At 52.6% G+C, this 27,739-nt stretch overlaps 1 protein-coding gene and 2 gene segments (V, D, J or C); all 3 read left to right on the top strand.

Moving 5' to 3' along the window:
- Positions 1 to 17,249, top strand: part of LOC133246536 (T cell receptor beta constant 1-like) — a 64,697-nt gene extending 47,448 nt beyond the window's left edge. Inside the window, 4 exon segments of the C gene segment in view lie at positions 15,350 to 15,739; positions 16,405 to 16,422; positions 16,579 to 16,685; positions 17,012 to 17,249. Coding sequence covers positions 15,350 to 15,739; positions 16,405 to 16,422; positions 16,579 to 16,685; positions 17,012 to 17,032 — 536 coding nt within the window.
- PRSS2 (serine protease 2) lies at positions 27 to 3,854 on the top strand. The gene is made up of 5 exons (XM_061414964.1): positions 27 to 130; positions 1,116 to 1,275; positions 2,648 to 2,901; positions 3,279 to 3,415; positions 3,652 to 3,854. Exons 1-5 carry the CDS (start codon positions 91 to 93, stop codon positions 3,802 to 3,804), a joined length of 744 nt encoding a protein of 247 aa, XP_061270948.1. The 5' UTR covers positions 27 to 90; the 3' UTR covers positions 3,805 to 3,854.
- A 1,805-nt stretch (positions 17,250 to 19,054) lies between the features above and the next one.
- On the top strand, positions 19,055 to 26,830 carry LOC133246929 (T cell receptor beta constant 2-like). The segment is given in 6 exon segments: positions 19,055 to 19,071; positions 20,832 to 21,043; positions 25,175 to 25,564; positions 25,974 to 25,991; positions 26,151 to 26,257; positions 26,584 to 26,830. Coding segments are annotated over 6 exon segments (765 nt in total).
- Positions 26,831 to 27,739: the final 909 nt, after the last annotated feature.

Here is a 27,739-nt window from a genome sequence, read left to right on the forward strand (position 1 = left end):
GTCCTGGGAGGGGTGGTCCCCCTCCACCCCCTCCCTCTCCTCGGAAGGTATAAAGGCTCACCACCAGCCACGCAAGCACACTTCTCCACCATGCATCCCCTGCTGATCCTTGCCTTTGTGGGAGCTGCTGGTGAGTCCCACGCATCGCTTCAGGTTCCACTAGCCCCTCTCCTGGCAGAGATACACGCTTCACCACTCCTCCGGCCTCTCCTGTTCTACCCCTGTGTGTTCTCCCCTCCCTGGCCAGCACCCCTCCTTCCCACTCTGGGGCTCTCTTTAACCTTCACTTCTCTCACCTTCTGCCCGGTTCCACTCCCATCCTCTCGTCCATCCATTTTGGGGCTTTGTTGGGAGAGGCGAGAAAGGCAAACCAGGTGGAGACGGTCTGTGAAATGAGCCAGGCCTTAAGTCTTGGCCGTGACAACCGTAGGTAACTCCACTCGAGCTGTTCCTAGCCTCGGATGCTCCTGGAGAGGCCGAAGGTGACTCACGGTGGAGTCCTGTTTATTGGCCTGAGGCTGTGACCCATGCACTGACTGTTTAAGCTTCCTGAGTAGTTTTAAGATTCCCAGATGTATAGCCACAGCTGCGAATCACTGTTCTATTGGCCAATAACAGTAACCACCTTTATCCTGCGCAAAGGGTCCCTAGGCTCCCTGCTCAGGTGTGAGCTATGGGAGGAGCTGGTACAGCAAAGCCAAGGCTTTGTAGCCACATCTCCCTAGTGAGGCCAACCCATCGTGACAAACTGGAGCTGCAACTGCAGCGAGGAGTAGAATGGTGATGAATAAAAGGGAGAGAAGCAGCCAGTGGGTGAGAGGACCGCATTCAGACCCTACGATGCTGAGTGCACCATGACGGGGTTCACTGTCCTTGCCCTGGTGCCCCCAGGGAAGTCTGAGCCGGAGCCCCTGCAGGGTCCCTAGCTCTGTGCCCTGCAGACACACAGCGACTCGGGAGAACTACCTGCTGTGAGACCAGCCAGGGATGCTCCCTGGTGGCCTTCCTCCCCTCCCTGTGCTCGGTCAGGAATCCTAATTAGCAGAGTCCAGCCACAGGGCTCCGGGCTCCACCCTCTTCCTGAATCAGCCTCTCCTCCCCTGCTTCCACTCAAGTGGCTTTCCCCTCGGACGACGATGACAAGATCGTCGGGGGCTACACCTGTGCGGAGAATTCCGTCCCTTACCAGGTGTCCCTGAATGCTGGCTACCACTTCTGCGGGGGCTCCCTCATCAATGACCAGTGGGTGGTGTCCGCGGCTCACTGCTACCAGTAGTAAGTGCTGGGCCCCTGATGACTAAGCCCACTTCCCAGGGCCCTCTGGAAGAGCTGGGGTCCGTCCAGAGCTCAGAATGATGATGGGGAAGAGAAGAAGAAGTGGGCAACGGCAGCTGACTCGGCAGGAGCTGTGGGTGAAGAGGGGCACCTGCCAGGCTCCTCTGTCTATGGGATTCTCCAGGCAAGAATACTGGAGTGGGTTGCCATGCCCTCCTCCAGGGGATATTCCCAATCCAGGGATGAAACCCGGGGTGTTATGCATTGGCTGGCATAGGTTCTTTACCACTGGTGCCATCTGGAAAGTCCCATAAAAAGTAGGCACAGACTATTTTGAAGGTGGGAATAGCCAGTGGGAAAAGTGGGGAAAGACCTCACACAAATAATCTTTGCCAGTTGGCTGCATGTTAAAACCTTGTAAGATATTTTTTTTTCATTTAAAAAAATTATTATGATTCCTAGTTCCCATTTAACTCAGAATTTTTAGGACGAGTCTGAATATTGGTGAGTTTTCAACACTCTCTGCCTCTGGCAATTCTATACTCCTGGGCAGAACTGAGAATCACTCCCAAAAGCAAGGGTTCTCCAACCTGAATGCACACAATAATCACCTGGAGGGCCTGTTACAACACATGCTGCTGGGTCCCTCCTCCAGGGTTTCTGATGCAGAAACCCTGATGCAAGGGTCTGGACAGAAGAGAGAATTGGAGTTGCTAACTCGTTCCCAGGTGACTGATGGTGCCGGTCCTGTGGCTGTTCTCTGAGAAGTGCTGTATTAGATCACAAATAGAGCTAGTGGTAAAGAACCCAGCTGCCAGTGCGGGAGATATAAGAGACACAGGTTTGATCCCTGGGTGGGAAAGATCTCCTGGAGGAAGGCATGGACCCCCACTCTAGTATTCTTGCCTGGAGAATCCCATGGACAGAGGAACCTGGTGGGCTACAGTCCATGAGGTCGCAAAGAGTCCGACATGAGTGAAAGACTTAAGATGGACAGACGGACAGACAAATCAGATCACACAGGATGGTGGCCCTTACCAGATCAAGAAAGGAGGGAGAGGTTGCAGAGGTTGAAGGATGTCTGGGGAAGTTGAAATGGTGCATTTGCACCCAGGGCACTGGGCACTGAATGTATGCGGGGTGTGGGAAAGGCGGCTGGAAAAGCAGATGGTCCCTAGCCGGACCCCTTCACTGTATCCCTTCTCCATTGCCAAGGCCCCTGAAGCACAAAGGTTGTTGTCTCACACCTGCACTGACCTACCACCCCTCTACAGCCCTTGACATTCCTACACGCCCTCCTGCAAGCAGGAAGAACCCCTAGGGGACATGGGCCTGTGGACAAAAAGTCCTTAACTGTGCTTACCCTCAACAGCCGCATCCAGGTGAGGCTGGGAGAATACAACATTGATGTCTTGGAGGGTGGTGAGCAGTTCATCGATGCGTCCAAGATCATCCGCCACCCCAAGTACAGCAGCTGGACTCTGGACAATGACATCCTGCTGATCAAACTCTCCACGCCTGCGGTCATCAATGCCCGGGTGTCCACCTTGGCTCTGCCCAGTGCCTGTGCTTCCGCAGGCACCGAGTGCCTCATCTCCGGCTGGGGCAACACCCTGAGCAGTGGCGGTGAGTGGGACCCTCACGTCTTCACCCTCTGACCTACCCACACTGCCCAGAACTGAGCATCGCCTGAGCTTGGTTCCAGTCTTTGCTTCCAATCTACAAATTCCCATCAAGTACCTACTACACATACAGGACTCTGTGCTGGGTACGAGAGGGGCAAGTGTCCCGGACTTGAGCCCGAGAATCAAAAGACAGGACAGATGTGGCCCCTGCTCTTAGCACCTTTAGAAAGGGGTCCGCAGCCAGCCTTCTGGGAACTGAAACTCAATGTTCGTTGGGGACCTCTCCTGGCCGCCCTCAGGGTTCAGCCCTGGGTTGCCATCCCCCTTCCCATCCTAACCCACATTTTCCTTTCCTTGATCCCTTCCTGTTCCTCAAAGTCAACTACCCGGACCTGCTGCAATGCCTGGTGGCCCCGCTGCTGAGCCACGCCGACTGTGAAGCCTCGTACCCTGGACAGATCACTAACAACATGATCTGCGCTGGCTTCCTGGAAGGAGGCAAGGATTCCTGCCAGGTGAGACGCCTGCCCAGGTGTGGCAGCCTCCCTGGGGGCAGGATGTGAACGCCCAGGGCTGTGGGCTGATGGTCCCCTGGAGAAACAGGGAGGCTCGGCTGTGGCCTCTCTTGACAGTGAGAAGGGCATGGGGCCCAGAGCAATGGGAACAGGGTCTTGTGAGGTTCAGACTGTGTGTGGCTCCCGTTCCCTTTTGTTCTCTGTTTATAAAGCTTATCTCATCACTTCCTCCCCAGGGTGACTCTGGCGGCCCTGTGGCTTGCAACGGACAGCTCCAGGGCATTGTGTCCTGGGGCTACGGCTGTGCCCAGAAGGGCAAGCCTGGGGTCTACACCAAGGTCTGCAACTACGTGGACTGGATTCAGGAGACCATTGCCGCCAACAGCTGAAGCCCTGCCCCTCTGCCATCATTATGCTAATAAAGAGACTGCTCTACCTGCCCAGGTGTGCACCTTCTTCGTCAACCCCCACCCCTACTCTGGGAAACACCCTCCCACCTGAGGTCAGACAGGGCACTACCCCTTACAAATGCGCCCCCTTCCCAAATGTGTTCCAGGGCACACTGGTATAACAGCAAAAGTGAAAGTCACCCAGTCGTGTCTGACTCTCTGTGATCCCGTGGACTGTAACCCACCAGGTTTCTCTGTCCATGGGATTTTCCAGGCAAGAATACTGGAGTGGGTAGCCATTTCCTTCTCCAGGGGATCTTCCCGACTCAGAGACTGGGTCTCCCCCGTTGCAGGCAGATTCTTTACCATCTGAGCCCCCAGGGAAGCCCACGTGTAAAGAGAAGGAACGCAGAGAATATCATCAGGGGGAGGGGTCCCTGGAGAAACTTCATTCCAAAAAGGCTGCATTTGCCTTGGTTTGTCTCTGTGTCATGAGTACGGAGCTGATGCGTGTACATGCATGCACACATGTGTGGGGCGTGGTCTGTAAGATCCCACACCTCCGCTCACTGGTCCCCACGCCTAGGGAAGCACCTGCCAATCACCTTGGCCTTTTCTGAGTCCCCTCCGTGTCCCCAGCACGTGTTCCCTCCTGGAAGCAGGAGGCCTCGCTGGCCCCTGTTTCCCCAGGACCAGCTAATGTGTCTGAGGGAGATGAGACCTCCCCGGGTCTCTCTCCCTCCCTCTCCTGAGAAACCTGCCTTCTGTTCTTCCCACGTGATGATACGAACACCCTCCTGAGTCCTTGATAGGCACTTTCACATTTAGTTCCCTCTACCTCTGCAGTGTTTATTATTCCAGAGATACAGACAAGGAAACAGAGGTTCAGACGAGGTTGTCAGTTCACCCACATCCCTCGTCCAGCAAATGACAGATTTGGAGTTGGCCTCTATTTGCCCGGCCCCCAAGCCCAACCCCTGCTTCCTCTACCCTACCTCATGGGCCCTCCAGCTGCCGCCCGTCAGCTCTGCTACTCAACATCTCTCCAGCTCATCCCCTGCCTGCAGCACTTCCTAAGGGGCACTTATCTCCTTGCAGTCTTCTAAGCCTGTGCTCAGAGAGATCCTGTGTGTTGTTCACTTTCTGGTTAATACCTTTCCTGCTGCCCCACAGCTTTCGAAGTAGAAGCCAAGCTCCTCCTCACAGAGACACACGGTTTTTCCTGCTCTGGCCCTGCCTGTGTTTCCAGCCTGGGTTTCCTCACCCCTCCCTTCCCCTGCAGTGCCTCAGGGCTCAGAAGTGCTGGGGGTTCTTCCAACATGCCGTGTACCTCTGACCTCCAGCTCTGGACACTACTGTTCCATTTGACACAATGCCCTGCCCACCCACCTGTTCACCCTCTTCAGAAAAGTCCTTGACTCTTCCTGCTCCCCATTCTCTTCCCCATACCTCTGCACTGGCTCCATGACCCCCTGGTCTGAGTAAGGAGTCCTCATTCTCTTCCACGCTTCCTTCTATCACAGTTCTGCTCATGTTGCTTAGTGTGTATGGATGTGCCTACCGTGGCCTTCAACCATGAGCTTCTTATAGAAGACATCTTGTCTTACTCATCCTGGTATGTCTAATGATTAAACAACAGCTGAGATATAATAGGCAGCCAGGGGTTGAATGAATGAAGTATGAGCTAGAAGAGGAAGAAAATATACTGAAGAAAAGGCCTTCCAGAAGAACAGTTCTCAAAGTGTGGTCCCTGGACCAGCAGGACCAGAATCACCTGGGAATTTAGGAGAAACACAAATTATTAGGCTCCACCCCAGACCTACTGAGTCAGGAATTCTTAGACGGAGCCCAGCAGCTTGCTTTTAACAAGACTTCCAAGGCATCCTGATGGATGTCAGAGCTTGAGAACCAATGTGACAGAGAAAGCTCTAGACCAGTACTGTCTGTGAAAACAGCAGTCACCAACACCTTGACTAACTATATGCAGGCACGTGACAAACCTTTCTGCATGTGTGCATGCTAACTCACTTCAGTCGTGTCCAACTCTTTTCGACCCCATGGACTATAGCCCGCCAGGCTCCTCTGTCCATGGGATTCTCCAAGCAAGAATACTGGAGTGGATTGCCATGCCCTCCTCCAGGGGATATTCCCGATCCAGGGATCAAACCCATGTCTCTTACGTTTCCTGCACTGGCAGGCAGGTTCTTTACGACTAGCACCACTGGGAAGCCCAATAAACCTTTTGCTGTTCATTCGCTCAGTCGTGTCCAACACTTTACGACCCCATGGTCTATAGGCCGCCAGGCTGCTCTGTCCATGGGTTTCTCCAGGCAAGAATACCAGAATGGATTGCCATGCCCTCCTTCAGGGGATCTTCCCAACCCAGGGATCGGACCCAAGTCTCTTATGTCTCTTGAATTAGCAGGTGGGTTCTCTACCACTAGCACCACCTGGGAAGCCCATAAACCTTTAGATGTATTATTTATGTCTCACAAGAGGTCCGTAAGGTAGGTCTTATTTTATCATCATCATTCCCGTTTTACAGTTAAGTAGTGTTAGTGTTAGTTGCTCAGTCGTGTCTGACTCTTTGCGACACCATGGACTGTAGCCTGCCAGGCTCCTCTGTCCATGGAATTCTCCAGGCAGGATACTGGAGTGGGTAGCCATTCCCTTCTCAAGGGGATCTTCCTTATCCAGGGAACCAGAGTCTCCTTCATTGAAGGCAGTTAAGGAGATTGGAGTTTTTAAAAAATCCAGTAACTTGCCCAAGGTTTGAAGCAAAGGGCATGGGAGGGAGCTCTCAGTCTGACTACTGGAGGTGAGATTGCCTGAGGAGTAGGGCTTCAGGGCTCGGGATCAGCACCTAGGAAAGTCCCAGATTTTAAATGAGGAGGCCGGAGTGCTGGTTCCAGCCCTTTCTCCTTGTCTCCTGCCACTTTGGGGGACCCTTTAGCCTCTCCAGACTTCAGTTACATCTGGGAAATTAGGGGACAAAGTTTGGGTTAAAATGGATCAATTCACGTACAAAAGTTTTAAAAAATTACATAGATATTATTTGCGGGTCTCCTCTCTACATCCCAACACCCACCTTGAGAAACATAACCAGCAAGCTTTCCCTTGGGTCCCCTGAGCACTATGCCATTCTTGCCCCCTCAAGTGGCCACACTGAGCGCAGCTGGTTAAGTCGAACCAAAAAATGAGGAAAGGCTGCCCCCTGCTGTCGAAGATGAAGAAAGGCTTCATGTGGCATCTGCCTGACCTGTCTAAACTTTCACCAAACAAAAAGCTTTGTGGGCACTTAACTACTAACAGTGTGACAAAGTTGAGACAATCCCCATGAAAACAAAAGGTGGTTGTGGAACCAAGGCAGGGTGGTATTCTTTGTAAGTTTAAGTTGGCGTGAGAGTCCCCAGGTCAAAAGGAAACTCTAACTTAGGGAGTAAATTACTGAAGTGCAAATACCCAAGGCAATTTTGTGCCTAATTGTTTATTTAAATACGAATTAATAAACCTAAAGACTTGGAACTCTGAACATCCTGGGGATTACTCAGAAATACTGTTTTTCACCAGGCTCCTAGGTGACTGGAGATTCATTCAGCAAATTCAGTACCATGAAACAGCTTCTTATATAAACTGTTCTTCCTTGAAAAAAATGACTTTATAAATGAAACAAGTATTTTTTTTTACAGTGGTCGATTTCAAAATATCACTTAAAGTAGTATTTTGTTGTTTTTCTTTTAAAATTTTATTGTTTTACTTTAACATAATATAGATAATAGCTCTATTACTCATTTAAAATAAAATCGCTATCTATGGCTCAAAAACCAACACTATAAAGTTGACACTGAGAAATGTCAATTTTACTTACACTCTGCTTCTGTCTCCTCCATTTATTCTTAACAGGTAATCGCTTTTACCCATCTCTTTTGTAAACTTCCAGTATTTCTTCATGTAGCATGAAACACAGAGAAGTGTAATTCTTATTTTTCTCCTCTGTTAGACAAAGGTGGCATATAGAAACCTTATTCTACCGCTTGTTTTTAATCCAGTTAACAGTATATATTAGAAAGCTTTCCATAGCAGTATAAAGCGCTTTCATCCATTTTTAGCATTGAATAATATTCTGTTTTGTGAATGTGTCACAATTTATTTACCCAATCCTTTACTGATGGGTACTTGCGTTTTTCACAATCCTTTGCTATTCCAAATAATGCAAATATTTTACACACTTGTTTTCATTTGTATGCAAAAGTAATTACAGGATAAACTCCCAAAGGTGGAATTTCTGGGTGAAAAAGTAAGAACATTTGTATTATTTACGGTGGTGGTGGTATTAGTCACTAAGTCGTGTCATAATATTTATAGATAGTTACAAATTGCTCCCATTAAGAGTTGCATTATTTAGAATGTCAGAGCGTGCTAAGTTGCTTCAGTTGTGTCCAACTCCTTGCAACCCTATAGACTATAGGCCTGCCAGGCTCCTCTGCCCTTGGGATTCTCCAGGCAAGAATACTGGAGTGGGCTGGCATGCCCTCCTCCAGGGGATCTTCCCCACCCAGGGATCCAACCTGTCTCTTTTGTTTCCTCCAGGGCAGGAGGGTTCTTTTCCCACTAGCGCCACCTGGGAAGCCCGGTGATAGAATGGTCTTCCACTATTCAGGTACTCAAATTGGTGAAAACTGACATTTCAATGCCGTTTTAGTTTGCATTTATCACTGCAAGAGTTTTTTTTCCCTGTGGTTAAGCACCATTTGGATCTTTTCTTCGGAACCTTCTCATTTTTATTGCACTGCTGGATTATTTTCTTATTGATTTCTAGAAGTTCATCATCATGAGATCAGCCCTCATGATGAGAATTGCTAATGCTTTCCCCATATTGTCATTTGTCTTTGACTCTGTGTATGTTCCCCCTACAAATGTTATCATTATGTGGTCAAGTTTGTCTTTTTTTGCTCCTAGACATTGAGTCATAGTCTGAAAGGCCACAAAAGAAAGCGCCATCTAGTGAAATGAGATCGAGACTACTCAACTGGAGTTTCAGTTTCAAGGTCATCCTGTGCAGGGAAAATCAAATATCTGGCAAAAGTTTAAAATGTTTGCCCTTTAGGGAAAAAGAGGAAGAAGACCTTGACTACGATTACGTGACCAAGCGATTGCATTTCAACGTTCCCGAGGCTGTATTCACCCAGTTCTCCGCCTCAGTGTCCCGGAAAGCCCTTTACCGAACCCTGCTGTCTGAAGTCCGCAGTGAGAAGTGAGGCAGCCGACGACACAGGTGGTTCCCCCCTCACCTCACGCTGATTAGAAGTACAGCTCTCCCACCACCCCCATCGCACCCTCAAGGTCATTGCAGTGCACTGAGCTGAGCTATAGCTGATTCATGTTGCTGTACAGCAGACGTAACACAACACTGTCAAGCAATTATCCTCCAATTTAAAAAAAAATGTTTTTAAAGTGAATGCAAAAAAAGAAAAGAAATACAGCTCTCAGCTATGACTTTACGCCTGGGAAAGCTCTACCTCTGTGTACCTGGTGGGTGTTCTCTGGACCACCCTGGAGGTTGAGTTGGGCCGAAGGGGCAGAGTCTGGATTCTGTGGGACCCCATTCTCAGATAAAACGTGTGATCTCTGGGTGCCTGGTGTCAGGGGCAGGCCAGGGATAAAAGGGGCTGCTACTATGAAGACAGCCTACAGAGGGGCGGATCCCGGGGCAACCAGCCCTGACACAAAGGCGCACAGCTCGGAGGATCCGAGAAGGCCCTGAAGAAAGGGCACGAGGTGAGGAGGGAGCCCCCGGCCTTGTCTGTACCCGCCACACACCCCCCACCCCCGCCACCCTTAACACGCACCCAGAGTGCTGATGTCACCCCTCGCCCTCCAATGTCCTCAGGGGGCACCTCTCTGGTGGATCCTCCCAGACTCCCTCTCCGAGGGGCGGGCCCATGGGAGGGGCCGTTTTTGTATAAAGCTGTAACGTTGTGGGGACAGCAGGGCCACGGTGATTCAACCCTATGGGAATCCTTTACAAAAACCTTTCTGCCTGTCCCAGTGCCCATCATCTTTCGCTCTTCTCCTGGGTCACCGGCCCAAGGGTGGCTTGGGTGGGAAGGCCTCCACCTCCCCCCACCATTTACCTGTCAAGCCAAAACCATGGAGCAGGACAGGTCTGGATCAGAGCTGAAGCTTCCAGGCAGAAAGGCCAGATGTAAGAAGATGCCTCTGTGGCCTCAAGGATGAAGGACTTAGGGAGACCCTTTATCCCACTCCCACACTACCCGCTCCCTGCCCAGGGCAAGGTCAATGGGAAGGTGCGTGGGAGGTGACCCACTCTATGAAACAAGAAGTCAGCACTATGCCAGCACCCCCCCATGGATGCTCATGGATGTCTGGGACCCTGCCCACATCCCCAGGCCCACATCCCTGTGATGAACCCTCAGGAAGAATCAAAACAGGGGCTCAGGGCCCTGTGGATGGACTCTGTCCATGCTCCGAGGCCCCAAGAGTCAAGAGTCAAAAATATTCTTTCATGCAATATCCATAAAGCACAGGAGAGGACTCCCAGTCCCAGAGTCCACCAGACACCAACGCAGACCCCGTCTGCTCTGCCCGCCTCTAATTGCTTTCCTTCTTGCTCTGCTTCACTGTGTGAACACTGAGGTTTTCTTTGGAAAAGGCACCAGGCTCACGGTTGTAGGTAAGACACAGTCCGGGGCTTTCCTGGCCCTTCGGAGGGGAGGGCGGTCCCAGGTGTGCGTTGTAGGGTGGCTGTGTTCTGATGTGTTATGACTATCACTTCGGCCCAGGGACCAAGCTGACGGTTGTAGGTAAGGCTGGGGTCTCCAGGTGGGTACCATGAGGGAGCACTCCCTCCAGGGGAACACAGGAAGAAAGGGATGACCCAGGTCCCGGGGTCCGGGGGCCCTGGAAAGCTCTGGAAGGCTATGCGGGGTGTTTGAAGGGGGCTGGTGTCTTTGGGAGGGAAGAGATCCTTGAACGCCCCAACCTCTCCTCGAATCCCGGCTGTGCTCAGCAGAGGAGGGGAGGTTTTGAAGTGAATCCTGGAGTCTTGGCTTTGGAGACTTCTACTTTTTTTGGGGTGGGGGGCGGGGAGGGAAGACGGCTCGCTGCGGTAGGTAAGCCAGCAAGGACTGGAGGGCTGGGAACATGCAGGGAGGGGCAGAGTCCAGATGGGGCCTCTGTCTTGGGTGCCTAGGTTAAAGCGCGTGTTTATCAGGAAGATCTGAATTCCTGTCTTGGTGAGTTCTTGTCTTGATGAGGCGGGCAGCCTCCATCTCCAGTAATTTCATGGGCGGGCTCGGCTAAGCCTGGTTTCCCTACTGGGAGGCAAGTAATCTCAGAAAGGGGTCACCTTGTCCATCCCCTGTCTCCTTGGAGGATGCCCATCGAAGCCAGGGTAGATGGGAGAGCCTCTGGCCCCGGAGCTGTCAGTCCTTCCATTTTTCTCCCGCCTGCAGAAAGGAGATGGACACAGGAGAGGCGGGTGGGGAGTCCCGCACTGTAGGTTGTAAACCCCCTCCACCCCGGGAGTTAAAGTTCTGCTAAGGAAAGGAACAGGAGAGCCGCAGGTGAATGGGGGGAGGAAGGATTCGGAGGTGCAGGCGAGTTTCCCTACTAGTCTTTAGGGTTGTGTGACTAATGATAGACTCTATTTCGGCAACGGGACGAAGCTTTCCGTCTTGGGTGAGTACAGGTCTTCCCCGGGGATGGTGTGCTGTGAAGCTGGAGTTCTAGAAGTTCCCCTTAGAGAAGGCCGGGATTGAGAACATGGCAGAGAAAAGGCTGAGGGTAAGGGTGAGCGGAGAAGGTGTGAGAACCCCCAGAAGTTCTTGGGGAAGGTCGTCTCTGGAAGGAAGGACCCCATGTTACCAGCCACTCTGGGGTTTGCCACACCCGCGTTGTGCTGTGGAGCAACCAGGCACAGAACTTTGGACACGGGACCTGGCTCGCCGTCCTGGGTAAGACGCAGGACCCAGGAGGCGGGGTCGCTGTCTCTGGGACCGGAGTGTCTGTCTCTCCTCCCTGCCCTGACGGAAGGAGGTAGACTAAACTCTGATCCCCGTGGGGCTTCCGAGGAGCTGGGTCTGCCATCTCTTTATTTTTTTTTTAAATATTAATCTTATTTATTTGTGGCTGTGCTGGGTCTTTGTTGCTATGCGGGCTTTTCTCTAGTTGCAGACAGCAGGGGCTACTCTCTAGCTGTGGTGTGCGGGCTTCTCATTGCGGCGGCTTCTCTCTTTGTGGAGCACCGGCTCTAGGCATTTGGGCTCAGTAGCTGTGGCGCACGGGTTTAATTGCCCCGCAGCATAGGGGATCTTCCCCGACCAGGGATCAATCTTGTGTCCTCTACATTGGCAGGCGGACTCTTAACCCCTGGACCACCAGGGAAGCCCCCTGCCCTCGCTTTAGAGGCAGCTCGGTTGATGCCTCTGTTTCTCATCTGAGTCTTCTGCCCACAAGCTGCCTCCTCACACCTCTAAGCTCACCCCTCCTTCTTACATGCGTGGATCGGCTCCTCCGAAGTTTCTTCCTCTTTCCGCCCTTTCCCCAGAGTGTGCTTAGGCCCTTCTCCTAGTGGCATCCCTTTGGTCCAGCGCCATGAACCCAGGCAGGGAAAAAAATGGCCATTCCGGCTCTCGAGGACCTAAGACTTTTGCCCTGCCTGAGGTTTCTGGGGGTTTTGCCACAGCCACCTGCAGCTGTGGGCCTGTAATTCGCCCCTCCACTTTGGAATCGGCACCAGGCTCATCGTGACAGGTATCGGGTGGGAAGTGGGGTGCAAGGGCGTGCGGGGTCAGAGCCACCTTTCCCTCCCAAGGGAGCACCTCCAGCTTGCTGCACTGCGTCTGATGCGGCTATTTGGCCCAGGGCTCTGAGGAGCTGTGCTTTTTCTCCAGCCTTGTCTCCCTCTTCTTCTTGTTCTCCAGGACTCCTCATCGCTCCTGTTTTGGCAGGTGTGCTGTTTGCTTTCCCTTTCTTATCTGATCGTCTCCATTCCCACCCCCATTCTAACTCCAATCCCGCACTGTTGAGCCCCTTTTGGCGCATAGCCCTGTCTTCTATGTTAAAACCTACCCCCAGCACCTCCCTCCAGCTCAGAACCCTGTCCTTGCTTTCCTTGTGCTTCGTCTATCCTTGTCTGTCCTTCATCCTTTCTCTGTCTCCACTGGTTTCCAAGAGCCATGCGTGTCGTCCAGAGCTGGTTTAAGAGACCAGGAGGCAGTGGGGGAGCAGCTTGGTGAGACTGAGCTGGTCTGAGGGGGGCTCCTGAGCCCTGAGGGCAGAGGTCCAGGTCACAGCATCACTTGAGCTTGCAGGAGTGTCCCTGGGGAGCACTGCGCTTGGTGGGGTCAGAGGAGGTAAGCCTGAACAAGCTGTTACAACTGGAAACTTACACCCTTTTAGCAAGAGACAAGGCAGAATGAGGAGTAATAGTTTGGAGGCCCCATAGTGTCAAGCCTCAGAATCTGTGCTGAGATAATGGAGCCAGTGGCTCATGATTAAACACTAACACACCATCACAACTCTCGGGAGGAAGCGGGCAGGGGTGAGGTGGATCTGGGCTGGAGTTGTAGACACAGCCAGAGGAATAGGCCACCGAGCTCCTACCAGACTGGTCAGCTGGAGCAGGCTTTGCCCTGCAGATGGGAGCACATGCCAGGGAACGTGGTGGAGATTGGAAAGTACAGATCATTGGGATTCAAAATGCATGAGTTCTGGGGGAAGAGGGGCTCTCGTGCAATTTGCAAAGTGACCTAAACTGGCTCAGGCCCTCGGAGATGTAAATATAAAACAGAGATGACAATGGTGGTCTCTTGGAGTTCTGAAATTGTAAGGGACTAAATCCTTATGGCAGGAAGAGAAGGGGACGACAGAGGAGGAGATGGTTGGATGGAATCACTGACTGACTCAATGGACACCAGTCTGAGCAAACTCTGGGAGATAGCGAACGACAGGGAAGCCTGGCGTGCTGCAGTCTGTGGGGTCACACAGAGTCAGAGACGACTGAACAGCAACAACAAATCGTGTGCAAATCCTTTGTAGAGGACTCAGAGGATGCCGCTATCCCTTCCATTCCTCTTGATCCTCACTGTGTCACAGACACAAACCGGGGCTTGATTTTCTCAATAGAAACGTTCCCCGAACTTGGATAAAGTGGAGACATCTGGGTTTGCCACATTTCTGCTCCACAAACTCGCTCCCAGAACAGAGCTAAACACAGGTCTCAGTGCATTTTGGCAACACGGAGGGTGCTTGAAAGGTAGATGTGTTTTTTGGTTTTACTTTACTCCTCCACGTCCTCACACGAGGGCCTGCCTTCCAACAATTTCAGAAATTCTCTCCCATCTGTCAGGCATGTGAAAGGGCCTGGAACCCTCTGATGAACTGGCCTTCAGACTTTGGGGTTTGTTCATTTCAACACTTTTGCTGCTTTGACTATAATGCGTGACTGGAACTAGGATTCCAAAGTCAGTAGGGAGGTTTGGAAATAAGAAATAAGACAGGGTTCAACCTCAGAACAGTTTTTTTAATGGGGTTCCAGCCATTCTGGGCAAGCTCCCACACACCCCAGCACCCGTGTAGGAGTCAGTTTGAAACATCAGATAGGATAATAGCCAAAGGCACATAGGCTTCCCAAAGCAGGTTACATGTAAAAGCAAAACAAAAGGTGGGTTCAGTATAATATAGAGAAAAGCACGTCAGCTATAACAGGAAAAGTATCTTTTCTAGGGAAGAATATGTATGCATGCTAAGTCACTTCAGTTGTGTCCGACTCTGTGCAACACTACGGACTGTAGCCTGCCAGGCTCCTCTGCCCATGAGATTTTCCAGGCAAGAATACTGGAGTGGGTTGCTATTTCCTCCTCCAGGGAATCTTCCCCACTCAAGGATCGATTCACGTCTCTTATGTCTCCCGCATTGGCAGGCACGTTCTTTACCACTGAGCCACCTGGGAAATCCCAGGGAAGAATGGCTAATTCTAATTAATATGTGTTATCACTCAAACAGGTAAACACATACACCCTGCAAAAACAGAAAAATAATTATTAGATTCAGTCAGTCTGGTTTCCAGGTCATATTGTTAGGAGGAATCTTCTGTCTCAAAATCCAGGCTTAATTCAGCTCTCCTATAATTACTTCCAGGTCTGAAAATTAGATAGTCATGCACCAAAGAGGGATTTGAGCTAGGAAGAAAACAGATATACTCACTTAATGGATTTTCCAACACGGCTGCAAGAATAAGACATTTCAAACAAAGCCAGAAAACTCAGGATATGATGCCACCTTAGGGAGAGCAGGAGGCAGTCAGTAGTGTGTATCCACGGGCAAAGAAGGGGCAAAGTTGAGGGTGACTAATAGCAGAAGATTGGGATGGTGACCTCTAAACAAACAGAACCTCCTGCTATATAATTTTATGATGATGCCGTGTCCCCTTTCCTTGTTGCCCTCAATTCACACACACACAACCCCTGCCACACCCAGCCAGCTCTCAGGCCGGTCCTGGCCCCCACCCCTGTCCTTCCAGATGATCTGAGCCGGGTCCACCCGCCCAAGGTGGCTGTGTTCGAACCCTCGGAAGCAGAGATCTCCCGGACCCAGAAGGCCACGCTCGTGTGCCTGGCCACAGGCTTCTACCCCGACCACGTGGAGCTGACCTGGTGGGTGAACAGGAAGCAGGTCACAACTGGGGTCAGCACGGACCCTGAGCCCTACAAGGAGGACCCTGCACGGGATGACTCCAGATACTGTCTGAGCAGCCGGCTGAGGGTGACCGCGGCCTTCTGGCACAACCCCCGCAACCACTTCCGATGCCAAGTCCAGTTCCACGGGCTCACGGACCAGGACCAGTGGGAGGAGCAGGACAGGGCCAAGCCCGTCACCCAGAACATCAGCGCCGAGGCCTGGGGCAGAGCAGGTGAGCCGGCCGGGAGGGAGTCAGAGCTGACAGAGGAGAGATCCAGGGAGAGGAGTGGGGAGGCTGGACACAGAGTGAAGGGGTGGCGGGGGGCAGCCCAGCAAGAGGGTGGACAGGGCACCTCCTCGGGCAAACTCCTCCCCCAGATCCAGATCCTCAACCCAGTTCAGCTGTGCAGGTCCCCTCCCTGCCCGCCTGCACAGCTCAGGGTCCCAGTGGTGGGTGCCCATCCCCTCCAGTGCTGCCTCCTTCCATGACCCTGAGGATGCTGTGGCCACATTGGCACAGGCAGTGCTGGGACTTCAGAGGCTGCTCTGAGCCTGGGGGTCAGTGCTGACTAAAAGCTAGCTTAGTAGGTCTTTTCATTTATTTGTTTTAAGCATCTCAAAATACCACGTATTTATTCTTGCATAGTTTTAATGTATCAGGAATCTGGGCATAGCTTAGCTGGCTCGTTTATCTCAAGATGCTACAAGCAGATGTCAGCCAAAGCTGGAGTCTTATCTGAAGGCTCAGCTGGGGCAGGATCCACTCCCAAGTTCACGTGGTTGTTGCCGAGATTTAGCATCTTGCCAGCTATTGGACTGAGGAAGGCTGGCTTAGCTTTGAATCGGGTTTAGAAGATGCAGGCTCTCATCCATTTCCCTCCCCTTTTTTTCTTTCAGACTGTGGCGTCACCTCCGGTGAGTGTCCTTCTCCTCCTATGTCCCCATCTCCTATTATCTTTGCTCTGGAATCAGAGAATGCCGAACCCATGGACCCTGGTGGGGGCTATGAGGGCAGGAGGCCACAGATGACCAGCTCACAGGTACCTACCTGCTCTCCCTTCCTGCCAACAGCATCTTATCAGCAAGGCGTCCTGTCTGCCACCCTCCTCTATGAGATCCTGCTGGGGAAGGCCACCCTGTACGCTGTGCTGGTCAGCGCCCTGGTGCTGATGGCCATGGTAAGGAGAGGGCCAGGATGGGGCAGGCAGGTTGGAGGGGACACTTGAAATGCAGCAACACAGACCTAGGAATGTAGAGACCCCACCAGGACCAGAGGTGGGCAGAGAGGAAGAGGGGGTTCACCCGCATGCCTCAGAAGACCCCTTGCACCTCTGTGATCACAGTGGAAGAGCCGTGCTGGGCGGGAGAAACTGGGGTCACCAGAAAACCCAATGGATGGATGTTGGGAGGAGACCTGCTATTTGTCTTGTCAGTGGGACACCTGCTTCCTCTCGGTCCCCAGCACTCCTGGCTCCTTGTAACCCTCACACCTTCTCTTCCTCAGGTCAAGAGAAAAGAGTCCTGAAGCCAGCTTCCGGCCTGTTACTGCCCTGATGGGAATTCTGCTTTTCCCGTTCCTACCCAGTGCTTCTGAAGAGCTGCCCTCATCTCTGGACTCAGCGCAGTGTCCACGGCCATGTGAGGGTGCCCCAAACTCTCAGGACCAGGATCTCCCTAACCCAGGGCAGACCCTAGGGGGACTGAACTTCCTGAACCAATAAAAATGCTCTGTTCTGGCTTGACTCTGCCTTGTGAGTATCTAGATACCTCTTCTGTCCATCTCTGAAGTCCCATGTGACTCCAGTCAGGGTACAAACTGGAGCTCTTCAAGGAGAGTCCCCTGCTGTCCTTTCAGGTAGGAGGTGTCACATGCTCCTCCTTGTCAGGGAAACTTAAGGACGTGTGAAAGGGGGTGACTGGTGAAGAGAGAGGCTTCCTCTGGAGTAGTCTAGAGAAATGCTGATGTTAACTCTAGGAATTTTCTGTCCTACTTAATCAAGATGCTCTGAGGTAGAGCTGACCTACACAGGTGTGTCTACCTGCCAAGTGGTCATGACCTCATGGCCAACAAAGCTCAAAGTCCTTTGTGTCACCTACGCAGCCTCCCCGAGGGCACTCACAACTCAGCTTCCTTCACCACCAAGGAGTGTTTCCAGGAGAGAAGAAAAGTCACTGACTTGGGACTCTGTTCTCAGTACCAAGTGTGTCTGCTAGTTTAAATTATAAAGCCAGTTAGAAATTTCACTCAAGTGAATTAAGCAGATGTGAAAATGTCCCCTGCTGAGTCCTCAGAGGATGGAAAATAAAGTTCCCTAAAACCAAGGATCAGCCCTCTTGCTATTTCTAGAAATCCTTCCAAAGCTCTTTATTGTCACATGGTCACCATGGTGACTTAACCCAAAGCCCTCAAAATGGCATAAAAGATCCACCGTTGTCCTCCGTCTGTCTGCACTCACCCTCACTCCTGTCACCCCGAACCCCCTGAGCCACTGGCTTGCAGGTCGTGTTGCACTCCTCTACCTGGAATGGCAAATGTGTAAGCTCCTACTGATCCTTGAAGATTTGCCAGTGATATCTTCCCTATAAGAAGCCTCTGTGCCTCTGCACCACCCCCATGATGTTGGAGGAAATGCACCATGCATTTTGATATCACAGTGCCCTGTGCCCACTTCCTTCCTACCACTGACCACGCTTGGTGGAAACTACCCCTTTTCTTGTCTGACACCCCTACTTGAAGGTCACTCCACGATGGCAGAGTTGTGTTTTATTACAGTAGCCATGGGATGTGGCTTAGTACCTTGGTTCAGTGTGTGTGTGTGAGTTGCTCAGTCTTTGGGACCCCATGGACTGCCACCTGCCAGGCTCCTCTGTCCATGGGATTTTCCAGGCAAGAATACTGGAGTGGCTTGCCATTCCCGTTCCCAGGGGATCTTCCTGACCCAGGGATGGAACCCAGGTCTCCTGCATTGCAGGCAGATTCTTTACCATCTGAGCCACATGGAAAGCCCATGTTCAGTGTACACATCCATTAAATTATCTTGGAATCAATGAATGAATCAGTGAGTTCACCCACAGTGACCCAGTTCAAGAGCAGATATCACCCTAAGGCCTGCCTGAAACAGACAGCGACCCTCCCCCTCCCAATCCCGCAGCACACAGCCTTCTTTATGGCAACACATGCGTGCATTCTAACATGGGTCTCTCATATACAACCACGTGCATATACACATATGTCTCTGTATATGTGTGCATGTGAATAGCCATCCGCTTGCTAAGCACATATCATTGCAATGTTTGCTATTAACCTCCAAGAAAATAAAGATATACAAGTCACAGTCCTCAAGAATCTTCCCTGTTCACTAGGGGATAATTCATGGATAGAAAGAGTTAATATACAAACAATGCGAGTTACTATAATGCAGGCAGAGGCTAGCACTCAGTTTCTGACTGGGACCATCAGGGGAGAGTCTGGGAGGGTGGCAGACTCTTCACAGGAAGAGTTGGTCTCAGTTATCCAAGTGGGAGAGAGGTCATGAGAATCAGGCGTATGAATGAGACAGGAAGGTACAGGGTCAGGGACCTTGCACTCAGCATTCAGGTCCTTGCACTCAGCTGGCTTCGAGGTTCAGAGATGACGGTCATAAGTCTGTAAAGGCAGATTGGGGCTTCCCGCTTGGACAGTGGACTCTATCCTTGTCGCAGCATGAGGCGGGCATAGAGTAGACACGCACTAAACATCTATTGGAGAAAGCAATGGCACCCCACTCCAGTACTCTTGCCTGGAGAATCCCATGGATGGAGGAGCCTGGTGGGCTGTAGTCCATGGGGTCACTGAGGGTTGGACACGACTGAGTGACTTCACTTTCACTTTTCACTTTCATGCATTGGAGAAGGAAATGGCAACCCACTCCAGTGTTCTTGCCTGGAGAATCCCAGGGACAGGGGAGCCTCGTGGGCTGCCATCTATGGGGTCACACAGAATCAGACATGACTGAAACGACTTAGCAGCAAACATCTGTGCACTAGTGAAGGGAAAGGAGTTGGAGGGCAAGTGCAGAGCTGTGAGTCCTCCTGCCCTGAGCTGACATCACCTGCTCTGTGGATGGTCCTCCCACCCACCTCTCTATAAATGCCAGTCTGCACCTGAGCACAGAGAGTCCCAGAAGGGAGCCCTGATGACATAGGAGAGCTCCTCAGGGTGGCATCTGTTCCAGGAGGGGCCTCTCTGCCCCCTCCCCCATCACTAGCACCCTGCCCTTCCCCAAGCCCCTCCCCACTCTCAGTGTACCCTGAGTCTGTCTCCTCTCACCCCACTCAATCAGACCAGCCTCTGCCACCTGCACTTCCTGCCTCTGCCACGCAGTTGGAGGAGGGGCACCAGAGGAGAGGACATTTTTGTATCACAGTGTAACATTGTGGGGACTGGGGGGTGGGCACAATGATTCAGTTAGAGGAAGTACTTTTACAAAAAGCCCTGCCTCAGAAAATAGACCCATGCAGTTCATCAGGAACCTAGCCCCGAGCTTAAGATGGGGAGAGTGACTGGAAGAAGTCCCTGGAGCAGGTCCCTCTGTGGTCTCACAGGGACCTGGACTCTGATCACCTCTGCCTCTCCCTGCTCCACACTCAGCTTCCAAGGAACACGAAGAATCAAGCCATCAGAGTGGGATCTTCACAAACTTGATCTTGGACAAAGTGCTTGCAGTTGTGTTATTTGTTAAGCACTCACAACAACCTCCTGGTGAAGATATTAACCCATTTTTCAGATGGAAAAACTAAGGCCAGAGAGGTTACAGGTCACAGAAATAGTAGGAGGCAGGGTCTAGCCTGAAACACTTGCCAGTCCAGCAAAACCTCCACTCCTAGTGCCTCTTCCAATTTCACAACCATGTCAGCCCCCAAGTCAAGCTCATTCTCTGCAAAATTGGGGGTGACCTCATGTCCAGACCACTTCTCCACTAGTTCTGGAGGCAGATCCGGAGAGAGAAGCCAGGGAGGAGAAGGAGGGTGGCCCCAGACTGTTCCAGGGGAGGAGGGGAAGAGGGAGGAATTCTTGCCAGCCCCTTCCCACTGTGCTCCTATGAAGAGCAGCACTTCGGGCCAGGGACCAGGCTCACTGTGCTAGGTAAGAATGCTTCTCCAGGGGGAGGGAGGGTGGAATGCCCAGACTAGATGATCCACCCAAACCCTGGCTTTGGAGTGGGCACTGGAGCCTCCCCGGCTGCTCTCCGAGAAGGAAAAGTTTGCGCCTGGGTCCCCAGGGCTGTGTGAACGCGGCGCAGCTGTACTTTGGAGCTGGTTCCAAGCTGACTGTGCTGGGTAAGGAGGGCAGTTGGAGTCCCTAAGCGTTCCCTCGGGTGGGATGCAGAAAGGCAGGCAGCTGCCATCTCCCTTCGGGGCTGCGCTCAGGGTCGGTGGGGACCTGGGCTGAGTCTGGGCATCCAGAGAAGGGCAGCGCTGGTTTTTGTCCTGGGTCCCCGGGCTGTGAGCCAAAACACTCAGTACTTCGGCGCGGGCACCCGGCTGTCGGTGCTAGGTGAGCGGGGACGCCCCCGAGGACCCGGGGGATGAGCGGCGGGTTTTTGCGCGGGGCTGGGGGGCCGTGACTCAGAGACGCTGTACTTCGGGCCGGGCACGCGGCTCCAGGTGCTAGGTGAGTGCGGGCGGCGCGCCTCGATTTTTTGTGGGGCGCCCCGGCATCGCCCTGACCTCTGGGGCCGGCAGCGGGCTGACCGCGGTGGGCGAGAGTCCGCGCGCTGGCCGCGGGCGGCGGGGTCAGGGCGGGTCGGATCCGGGCGCTTGGTCCTCTCCCTGGCTGGTGCCGGGCTCTGGGACCCGGAGGGCGAGCAGCTGTGCTCTGAGGGGTTTGCTTGCGGGACTGGGACTCTGTGAGCCAGTGAGCGGTATTTTGGCGCCGGGACCAAGCTCACGGTCACAGGTGAGATCTGAACGCCTCCCTGCCTTCTCTTCGCGGCCCCTCTTGTCCCCGGAGATGGGTGGGGTGGGCTGGAGCGTGTGGCCACGTTGTCCACCTGTGGAGTCAGCTCTACAAGGGATGAGGGGCCATGATTGGGGTTCTCATAGTCCTGGAACAGAGAGGTAGGGCAAGGGGGGCTTTAGTCTTTTTGTTTTTTCCCTGAGATATTAGGGACCTTGTGAACCATGGCGAAAAAGAGAATTTATTAGGACTCTGAGAGCTGCTTGATTGGAGAAAAAGACTGAGGAGGGCGATCTGGGCTGAGAGGAGAGTAGAAGTGGGTGTAGCAGCTGCAAAGGGGAAAATGAGCTGGGGGTGCGGGGCAGGAACAGGCAGGATTGCGGCCAGGAGGGTGAGCCCCCTGCAGAGCTGGCTCCAGGCAGGAAGAGATGCAAGCTTCCACTGAATCGGCCAGGAGGAAAAGGATGATGGAGGAAAGTGAAACAGAGACTTGAAAGAGACAGACAAACACGAGGCAGTGAGGGAAAGAATCCAAACAGGTGAGGGTTCGTTGATTTACTGTTTGGAAGTTTGGATTTAAATTTAGGTTTCGAACCTCTTCCTCTCTTCTTAAGTCCAGACCCCTGCCGGCCAGGCTGTGTGTACAGCACACGCGGGCTGAGTGGGAACCTGGGCTACTGAGGGCATTTACTCATCATATGGAGCCGCCTCACCGCACCCCCGCCAGCCTGAAATTCCCCTCCTCACACCAGGTCTTCTAGGTTAAACAGCCAGATGGTGCAGGACACACATTCAAATAGACATATTTTCCTGCTGAGACCAGGAACATTCCCAAGGGGATCTTAGCGCTGGAAAGGGATCTTCAGTGTCACTTGGTGATGGAAGCACTGAGCTTCCAGAGGGGAACGACCCCTCAATACTGATGTGTTTACTGGATGATATGGTAACAGCAAGTGTCTGTAGTTAGACTGGTTTGGTTGGAGCCAGTGGGACTCCGTTCGAGGTGTTTGTTCCCAGTGACAGCTGGGTTCCTGTGATCAGCCGGGGTGGAGAAGAGCAGGAGACCTCAGAACAGGTACACCTGGGTCCCAAGCCCTGGTCCTTTAATGATCTGATGACCTTGGGCAAGTGAATCTGTGGGAAACTTCCCTTGGATTGAAAATCATCAACAAGACCTACTGCTAACACTGCTCTGAGGCTTACAGGAGTAGCTGTGTGGGGAGTATCTTAGAGTATCTAGCAGACCTGTTGTAATTCAAGGGTCTCCCCCCGACCCTCCCCTAGGCAGTCACTGGGGCAGCAGGGGAACCCAGTGCCAATGGAGGGGCAGGATTAGCATGGGAAAGAAGCCTGGCTATATGTAAGAAGTGAGCTGGGAGCAGGACAGGTAAACTTCAGAGTTCTGTCTGAGGCTGTCCAGCCCGCATCCAAGCACACACCACCAAAGCTCACCAGGACACACACAGGTGCACCCACATGGGTGAGCCCACCCACGGGGACTCACCAACAGGGAGGGGAAACTGACTTACCCCTCATTGTGGGGCCATGTAGTCAGTGCTTCAACGTGTATGGAAGGTCCTGCTTCCTTCTGTGCAGCACATCAACGTCACAGGGGGCATCGCACATGGCTCAAAAATGCGTCTGTAATTTTCCCAGTAAGTGCTGAGTGTTTGCTGGGTGAGGGGGTCAGAGGAGTCAATTCTGTAATGCCCCTGGAGGGCTGGTAGAACCCCAGAGGCAGGGACTCTGCAGGAGGGTGAAGAACCAGGCCGAGCGGCGCAGAAAGCCTGATGGAGCCAGTGCAACAAGGCAGGACATTTCCATTTCAGCTCCGGTCCGCCAGGAAAGTCCTCGGGACAGAGGGACAGTCACAAGGTGGGAAGTGCAGCACAGGGCCACCGGCCTGATGGAAGGCAGAGAGTGAAGTGAAGCGAAGTCGCTCAGTCGTGTCTGACTCTTTGGAACCCCATGGACTATAGCCCACCAGGCTCCTCTGTCCATGGGATTCTCCAGGCAAGAATAGTGGAGTGGGTTGCCATTTCCTTCTCCAGGGGGTCTCCCTGATCAAGGGATCGAACCCAGATCTCCTGCACTGCAGGCAGATTCTTTACTGAATGAGTACCAAAGAAGCCCAGAGCTACCTCAAAACGAACACCTAAGGCTTTGTTTAAAAAGTTATTTAGAATTTCACAGTGGTGACACCAGCACGTTTATCAAGCAGGGGGCCTTCTAAGTGTGGGGTCCTGTGTGACTACACAGTTCACACGCCCATGAAGCCAGCCCTGAGGTTAAGTCACGTCCATGGAAATAGCAAGTGTCAGAACTTTTTGTTTTTAATCTTCCAGGCTAAACTACATCTCTTTAGAATGAGATGTCTTCCATTTAACAGAATTTCTCAGAAACAAACAAAAAACAAATCAATATAAAGCAAAGAACAGGATACAATAAAGGTTTAGAGGGTCCAGAAGCGATAAGATAGTCAGATGAGAAGTCCGCAGGGGCTTTAACTGGAATGCCTTCACCTGGGACCCTCCGGGATGCCACACACCAGAGGCTTAGCTGGATCAAGATTGCTCTGATGACCTCAGATGCATACTTAGGAAGCTAGCCAGTAGGGAAAAGTAGAACATATGGAATCAAAGGGGCAAAGAAAGTTGAAGATGCCTGAATTTAAAACAAGGTGAGACAGCAATTTCTCTGAGCTGAGGCAACTCAGAGGTACCTGGAGGCAGAGGAATGGCTAGGTTGACCTGAAGCACTGGAAACAAAGAAAACCTCCCATTCTGATGAGTATGCCCTAAGACAAATGCTGACTTCACATGAGTATGCAAAAATATAGTATCAGTACATTGCCATCTGAAAAAATAAAAAACATCCATCAAATAACTTCCTTATCCCCAAGTCATCTTAGTGGTCAGCCCCTCAGGCTCACTCCCAGCAGAGGGCAGGGCTTTCGGCATCCATAGATCAGGTCATGTCCACCCCCGATCCAGACAGTCAGTGTTGACTTCTCCCTTCACAAGCAGGATAAATGATGCAGAGACATCCAGAGACTATCTAAAGCCACTTCCAAGCTTCAATTCTATTATTCATGTTCCATCCGGTGCTCTATTTAAATAACTACCATATATTATGGTGAGAAGTAGAGAAATAAGTTTCTCATGTCGAATAACAAAACAATAGCGTAAGAGAAGAGAATTTGCTCAGAGGTTGGATCATGCCATTTGTAAGGCCATCTTTGGGGCTGGAGACACAGGAGACAGGCCTGTGGCAGGGTGAGGATGGGCACAGGCAAGCAGAAGGAGGCTGAGCACACAGGCGTGGGGTGGTGACTCCCAAACAGACAGGCCATACTGCTTTCGTGCACCCTCAGTCGCTCAGTCGTGTCCGACTCTTTTTCGACCCCATGACTGTAGCCCGCCAGGCTCCTCTATCCATGGGATTTCCCAGGCAAGAACACTGGAGTGGCTTGCCATTTCCTTCTCCAGGGGATCTTCCAACCCAGGGATCGAACCCACGTTTCCTGAATTGGCAGGTGGATTCCCTCTGAACCACTGGGGTAGCCATATTGCTACATGATTTTATTTTAGGATGACCCTGTGGCCCCCTTCCCTTCCTTCTCACACTCATGTACTCATACACGAAAACAGAGACACACTCACACACACAGCCCCTACCACGCCCAGCCAGCTCTCAGGCCGGTCCTGGCCCCCACCCCTGTCCTTCCAGATGATCTGAGCCAGGTCCACCCGCCCAAGGTGGCTGTGTTCGAACCCTCGGAAGCAGAGATCTCCCGGACCCAGAAGGCCACGCTCGTGTGCCTGGCCACAGGCTTCTACCCCGACCACGTGGAGCTGACCTGGTGGGTGAACAGGAAGCAGGTCACGACTGGGGTCAGCACGGACCCTGAGCCCTATAAGGAGGACCCTGCACGGGATGACTCCAGATACTGTCTGAGCAGCCGGCTGAGGGTGACCGCGGCCTTCTGGCACAACCCCCGCAACCACTTCCGATGCCAAGTCCAGTTCCATGGGCTCACGGACCAGGACCAGTGGGAGGAGCAGGACAGGGCCAAGCCCGTCACCCAGAACATCAGCGCCGAGGCCTGGGGCAGAGCAGGTGAGCCAGCCGGGAGGGAGTCAGAGCCGACGGAGGACAGATCAGGGAGAGGAGCGGGAAGGCAGAATGAAGGGTGGGGGGAGCTCAGCAAGAGGGGGGACAGGGCACCTCTTCGGGCTAACTCCACCCCCAGATCCAGATCCTCAACCCAGCTCATCTATGCTGGTGGGTCCCCTCCCTGCCCGCCTGCACAGCTCAGGGTCCCAGTGGTGGGTCTCCATCCCCTCCAGCGCTGCCTCCTTCCATGACTCTGAGGATGCTGTGGCCACATTGGCACAGACAGTGCTGGGACTCTGATCAGAGGCTGCTCTGAGCCTGGGGGTCAGTGCTGACTAAGACTGATTTAGCTTTGAATCGGGTTTAGAAGATGCAGTCTCTCATCCCTTTCCCTCCCCCTTTTTTCTTTCAGACTGTGGCGTCACCTCTGGTGAGTAGCCCCCTGCTTCTTTGTCTCCATCTCTATGGTCATTGCTCTGGAACCAGAGACAGAAGCCATGGACACTGGTTGCGGGGGAGGGTGTAAAGCGGGTGGAGGCCAGAGATACCTGCTCACAGTTACCTACCTGCTCTCCCTTCCTGCCAACAGCATCTTATCAGCAAGGCGTCCTGTCTGCCACCCTCCTCTATGAGATCCTGCTGGGGAAGGCCACCCTGTACGCTGTGCTGGTCAGCGCCCTGGTGCTGATGGCCATGGTAAGGAGAGGGCCAGGATGGGGCAGGCAGGTTGGAGGGGACACTTGAAATGCAGCAACACAGACCTAGGAATGTAGAGACCCCACCAGGACCAGAGGTGGGCAGAGAGGAAGAGAGGGTTCACCCGCATGCCTCAGAAGACCCCTTGCACCTCTGTGATCACAGTGGAAGAGCCGTGCTGGGCAGGAGAAACTGGGGTCACCAGAAAACCCAATGGCTGGATGTTGGGAGGAGACCTGCTATTTGTCTTGTCAGTGGGACACCTGCTTCCTCTCGGTCCCCAGCACTCCTGGCTCCCTGTAACCCTCACACCTTCTCTTCCTCAGGTCAAGAGAAAAGAGTCCTGAAGCCAGCTTCCAGCCTGTTACTGCCCTGATGGGAATTCTGCTTTTCCCGTTCCTACCCAGTGCTTCTGAAGAGCTGCCCTCATCTGTGGACTCAGCCCAGCGTCCACGGCCATGTGCGGGTGCCCCAAACTCTCAGGACCAGGATCTCCCTAACCCAGGGCAGACCCTAGGGGGGCTGAATTTCCTGAACTTCCTGAACCAATAAAAATGGCCTATTCTGGCTTGACTCTGCCTTGTGAGTATCTAGATACCTCTTCTGTCCATCTCTGAAGTCCCATATGACTCCAGTCAGGGTACAAACAGGAGCTCTTCAAGGACAGTCCCCTGCTGTCCTTTCAGGTGGGAGGTGTGAGGGCCCCAGCCTGTGACTGGCACTGCTCCTCCTTGTCAGCGAAACTTAAGGACATGTGAAAGGGGGTGACTGGTGAAGAGAGAGGCTTCCTCTGGAGAAGTCTAGAAAAATGGCAACGTTGCCTCTAGGAACTTGCTGTCCTACCTGGACAAAGGTGCTCCGAGGAAGAGCTGAACCACACAGGTGTGCCCACTGCCAAGTGGTCATGACCCCAGAGTGCTCATTTCAGCTCTCTCACCAGGAGCATTACTAGGCTTCCTTCACCACCAAAGAGTGTTTCCACCTGGAAAGAAGAAACATCACTGACTTGGAAATCCTTTCTCAGTACAGAAATCCCTTCTCAAAGCTAGTTATAAATTTCACTCAAGTGAATTACGTAGACGTGAAAATGTCCCTGATCACTCCTGTGCTCACTCAGTCGTGTTTGACTCCTTGTGACCCCATGGACTGTAGCCTGCCAGGCTCCTCTGTCCATCGTAATTCCCAGGCAAGAATACTGGAGTAGGGTGCTATTTCCTACTCCAGAGGATATTCCCAACCCAGGGATCAAACCCACGTCTCTCACGTCTCCTGCATTGGGAGGTGGATTCTTTATCACTGCGCCACCTGGGAGCCCTGCAGGATACCTGGGAGGAAGCCACCTGCAAGGATAGAAAATAAAGCACCTAAAAACAAGGGTCAGCCCTCTTGCTATTTCTAGAAATCCTTCCAAAGCTCTTTATTGTCACACGGTCACTATGGTGATGCAATCCAATGTCCTCAGGATGGTATAAAAGACCCACC

Source organism: Bos javanicus, chromosome 4 (genome assembly GCF_032452875.1).
Source record: "Bos javanicus breed banteng chromosome 4, ARS-OSU_banteng_1.0, whole genome shotgun sequence".
Taxonomy (NCBI): domain Eukaryota; kingdom Metazoa; phylum Chordata; class Mammalia; order Artiodactyla; family Bovidae; genus Bos; species Bos javanicus.